Here is a 5,015-nt window from a genome sequence, read left to right on the forward strand (position 1 = left end):
TGTGTGTGTGTGTGTGTGTGTGTGTGTGTGTGTGTGTACACACACACTTACGGAGTCATCTCTCCTGAGTAGATAGAGCGAACTGAACTACAGGTTAAGTGGAGCAATCACGACCTATAGACGTATACTTGACAGTAATTTGCGCGAATATATACTTATTCAGTGATTTTGAAAAATTAATATCTTTTAAAATTTTACAAAAATGATAAAGGACTTTTCGTCTCAATTTCGCTCTACTTGTTCACAAGAGACGATCCTGTTGGTCGGGAACATCCTGTATATACACTACTCAACAAAATTGAATGATTATCTGTTCCACCCTGTAAAAATAGCAAATTTTAAGATAGAAGAACTTCATAAAAAATCATCACATCGAGATATTTAAAAAGCATTTTACAGCTTGAAATTTGTACTTTTCATCATTTGTACTTTTCAGATCGCTATTTTAGAAAACGGCCTAGAAAACTGATATTTTATGGAAATTTTACTGTATTTTATATATAATATACACAACATAAATGAAGATGCATCATCTCTGTATAATTTTTCTTCACTGGATTATTCAACATTGAACAAAAACAACTTTTTTTGCTCCGATGTTGAATAACTCGATGAAAAATGATTGTACAAAACTTAATAAAAAATAAAAATAAAGATTCATTTTTTCGAATGCTGTAAACCGCATTTATACAATTTTCAATTTGCCGTGGAACTTCCCAAATTTTGTGAAAAATTTTGAAATATGATACATTTTATGTTTGTAACTTCATAAAATGTCAATAAGGCCGTTTCCTAAAGTACCGATCTTAAAAAACAGAAGTTGTAAAATATTTTTCAAACATTCTGATACAATGATTTTTGATAATTCTTCTATCTTGAAATTTGTCTATTTTTGCAAAGTGGAAGGTGACCTTTAATTACGTTGAGCAATGTATAAAATATAAATATATATATATATAAGAAAATATTACAAAATATAGAATCAATAATATTATCAAATTTATATAAAAATACCTTCTCAATACTATTATCCTGGCTGTTTCTATGTTTCCTTTCTGCATCTTTTGATGTATAACTGCTATCCTTCAAAGGATCTTCAATCTAAGATGAAAATAAAAAATGTAAAGCGCTAAAGTGACAAAAATCTAATCTACAATTTACTCTTTGCTTCCTGTTTCTTGTTTTCCAATTTTTACTTCTTGTTTTTTCACTTCTTGTTTTTTCACTTCTTATTTTATTTTCTCATTTTATATTATTCAAGATAAAAGTTGATAAACTTTGATAGAAGAGACCAAAAACATATGACAAGATAATTGTTGATAAAAACAGTAATAAAAAGAAAAAAAAGAAGCAGGAAGCAAAAATATTATAAACTAGGTTTAAAAGCCAATAAAACTATTTGTTCTTTTTTAAAAAATTCTGAATTAGTTGTGAAATAATTCATTAAATTAAGGCCATTAGACATATAAAAATTTTAGTCGTAATCATAAGATCGCAAGCAAATCGATTCATCACAATCAAAATTACAATCTCGTATTTTAAAACACTCGACTGATTGATCGATTGCCTTACAATTATGATTAAAATTTTTATACCTGTAATGGCCTTTAAAATAAAACTATAGTTGTCTCAGCTATAGCTGTACTTTATTGCAGCAGTATATATCAATTCAGAACTTAAGGTAGAAAAAAATAAATCTAAAAAAAATATTGCATCAACTTACAGTGTTATCTTCAGACTCTTCCCACATATCTAGTTGCTCCAGAGATTTGTTGGATTGTATAAACTGTTCTTTGAACTCACTCCACATATTCAGCTTGTACAAGCATACATGACACACAACCCCTGGTAGATTTTCATCATACTTGATCTGTAAACAAGCATAAATATTCAATCAAACGTGCAATTTGACAGAAGAAACCAATGAAATACAAAAAAGGGGACCCACATCGATATGAGTGCACCTGATCAAATCCTTGAGTTTGGCTTCCAAACGCTCGTCTTGCAGATTAGTCATGCAGCCCTGGTCAACTAGACAAATTCGACAACGCTCAGCCATGTTTGGTGCCTCCTGCTTAGTAGACATCATTCCGATGGTCGCAGCGATTCGCGTAGCCGGTTCAGGAACAAGTTCGATAATTAACAACGCTCCTCAATACGTTGTTCGTATTCCCGTAGCGGGCTCAGGCGGGCTCCCGCACTTCGTCATTAATAACCTTTTAGTGCTGCTCCGTCCGATTGCGAACGGAGTGTGAATATGACACGAAATACGATGCACGATCCGTCAACGACCGTCTCCAACAACCTCTTGGCAGTCTCGGCCACTATATTCAATGGAACTTTATCCCTCACTTTAACTTGTTCACGAAATGCTCTTAACGCGGCAACAGGACGTTCGCCATAATCGCAGTATAAAGCGCGCGGAACGAAAATATGGCGCACTCAACGTGTGTACTGCGTAATCGCTTGATATGAGACGCGCCAGCGTCGAATGAAAACGCCTTACGGCGATTCGTCGATACATGAGACGTTCCGGTAAAAAGAGTTTCCTATTGGTCCAACTGCGTAAAATTAAAGACGCGTCGTTTCGTTCGCAAGTTAATGGACGAGAATGACGATGAGGACAGATGAGGATGATATCGCTCGAAATCTTCACCAACGAACACCGAAATAGACTTTCAAGTCGATCAAAGTCGATTTTTGTGCATAATCGCGCAGATTTCCAGGAGACATTTATTACAGTGGGAATGAAAAGACGATAAAAAAACCAATTATGTAATCAATAATTTACAATATGTATATAATGAGATTTTATTTTGGCTTCCTTCTGCTGACGTACACAGATTTTAATGGCCGAAATAAAATGTGTCAATAACAAAGAGAAATATTGAATTAAATATCGTTACTGTACAAATAAATGCATTATATTATCAAATTGATAAATGGTTGTGTTCAACAGAGAAAGCTCAGATTGGCTTAATATGATTATATATTCAGATCCAATGAAGAATGAAGGGCAAGATCAATCATTAAAAAATCTTACAGTTGCAAAGCTGCTCTTTTTGCTGAAAACAACTATTAGGTCTGTTTATATTGCTTGAAATTCCTAAAAATATTTGCACTTAAAATGAGATAAATTATATACATATTCGGGCGTTGAAGAGAAAGAGAAGATGCTGAATACAGAAAGTGCAAGCAATGCGAACAGTCTAACGATTTTCTTTTATAAATATAAATATTGGCGTAGCCAACATGGGACTTAGAGGTTGTCCTCCCCTTCAGATCTTAAAGAATAAAAATATTTAAAACCGCTTAAACGGACTATGTTTAATGAGTATTTATAAGAAATTAATTTCAGAAAAGAAGAAAGAATTAGAAGTGAAAGTTATGGAAAAATTTTCTGAGACTTTCCGAAATGGCTAGTATTATAAATTTAAGCTTTTCTAGTTCGAAGAATCAGTTAACAATTTTAAGAGAAAAATAAAGTGCATTAATAAATTAAATATGTGTAATTTTGTGATTTATCTGTCAGTAATTAATTTTAAAAAATAATATAAAACAAAATTGTACATCCACTAATCTATATTACTCGATTACGGCCCTTCCCCAAAAATCACAATTCTATTTAGCCTTCTATAAATAAAATCCTGGTTACGCCCATGTATATAAACACTGCAGTTAGTAAAAATGAGCGGGAATCGATGATGCGCAGAAAATCTTACATTGCATTGATAATGTAGAAATCTTTTAGAGCGGCAATCGGTAATGTAGAAATCGTCAATGTAAATTTTACCTCATTTACAAACGGCCGGTGAAGAAATTTGGAAATGTGGATCGAAAAGAATATCGACCGTCGGAAAAATGTACCAAGTTTTCTAGCAAATTCCATAAAATTGATTTGCACCGGTGTACGATTGTGAAGAGTCGACCACACGATTATTTCGAATCAGCCGGCACGCGTGTTGGAAGATTGCTCAATTCGAACGAGATCCTTCACTGCGTATATCTGAACGCATCCCATTTTCGCAAATAGTACGTATTTTTGATTTTAATACTGTCACACATAATTAATCCGTAAACACGCGCGCATCTTGCAGAGTCATTTCCTCTCGTCATTAATATTCGTGCATTAACATTTCGAGAAAGTTCGGCGTGGAACGATTCCCAACATAACAGCGCCAAACTCGGCCAGACTCGATTAAGTCGTTATCGGTGTATCATCGCATCGTAGACATTGTAGAAAAAGCCTTTTGGTTTAATAATCCTTTTGTCTTTTTCACTCACAGAGATGGCCGAGGTAGATTTATCTCCTGCACAGGACCGCGGTGTGTTGAAGGAAATCATCAAGGAAGGAGAAGGAGATTTGACCCCTACGAGTGGTTGCAGAGTAAAGGTCCACTACACCGGTACTTTACTGGACGGCACCAAATTTGACTCCAGCAGAAACAAGGATAAGCCGTTCAAATTTAATCTCGGAAATAATAGTGTCATCAAAGGATGGGACATTGGCGTTGCTACCATGAAGAAGGGTGAGATTGCTATGTTGACCTGTGCTCCTGAATATGCCTATGGCAAGAATGGTAGTCCACCATTGATTCCAGCTGATGCTACGTTGAAATTTGAAGTAAGTAAATATCAATTAATATTGTTGATATAACTAGAAATATCAATAGAAATATCAATATTCATATTCTTATCTTTACTAAAAGGCCCAAGCAAATAAATTATTATGAAGGTAAAGAAAATTAGTAAGTCAAAAAATTTTAAATATCTTTTACACAAAAAATATAATATTAACTAAAAAATAGAAACAATAATAATCATTTGCTAGTTTTAAACTACGATACTGGAATGTTTTACATAATGTATTAATTATGTGTTAAAAAAAAATAGTTTTTTTTACAATTATTATAAAATTCTTCAATATGATTACATGCATATGAATTAGAAATATTTTAATATATATATTGTATGTAAATATTCAATAAAATCTATATATATATAAATCTATATAT

At 33.0% G+C, this 5,015-nt stretch overlaps 2 protein-coding genes across 4 annotated transcripts in view; one reads left to right on the plus strand and one right to left on the minus strand.

The window, feature by feature from the left end:
* Positions 1-2,412, minus strand: part of LOC108685000 — a 6,429-nt gene extending 4,017 nt beyond the window's left edge. Inside the window, exons 1-3 of the mRNA XM_018189589.1 lie at positions 1,949-2,412; positions 1,724-1,870; positions 1,015-1,101 (exon numbers count right to left, since the gene is read on the minus strand). Of these exons, the coding sequence (XP_018045078.1) occupies positions 1,015-1,101; positions 1,724-1,870; positions 1,949-2,089 (375 nt within the window). The 5' untranslated portion in view covers positions 2,090-2,412. The remainder of the gene's footprint in view (positions 1-1,014; positions 1,102-1,723; positions 1,871-1,948) is intronic.
* Positions 2,413-3,895: 1,483 nt separating this feature from the next.
* The window catches only part of LOC108685001 (FK506-binding protein 59-like), a 3,260-nt gene continuing 2,140 nt past the window's right edge, over positions 3,896-5,015 (plus strand). For 2 of the 3 annotated variants that reach the window (XM_018189590.1, XM_018189592.1), the window contains exons 1-2: positions 3,896-4,032; positions 4,287-4,624. In XM_018189590.1, the coding sequence (XP_018045079.1) occupies positions 4,289-4,624 (336 nt within the window). In that variant the 5' untranslated portion in view covers positions 3,896-4,032; positions 4,287-4,288. Of the gene's footprint in view, positions 4,033-4,155; positions 4,625-5,015 lie in introns of those variants that run through there. The other variant, XM_018189591.1, reaches the window with a different exon arrangement.

The sequence above is a fragment of the Atta colombica genome, unplaced genomic scaffold (genome assembly GCF_001594045.1).
Source record: "Atta colombica isolate Treedump-2 unplaced genomic scaffold, Acol1.0 scaffold142, whole genome shotgun sequence".
NCBI lineage: Eukaryota > Metazoa > Arthropoda > Insecta > Hymenoptera > Formicidae > Atta > Atta colombica.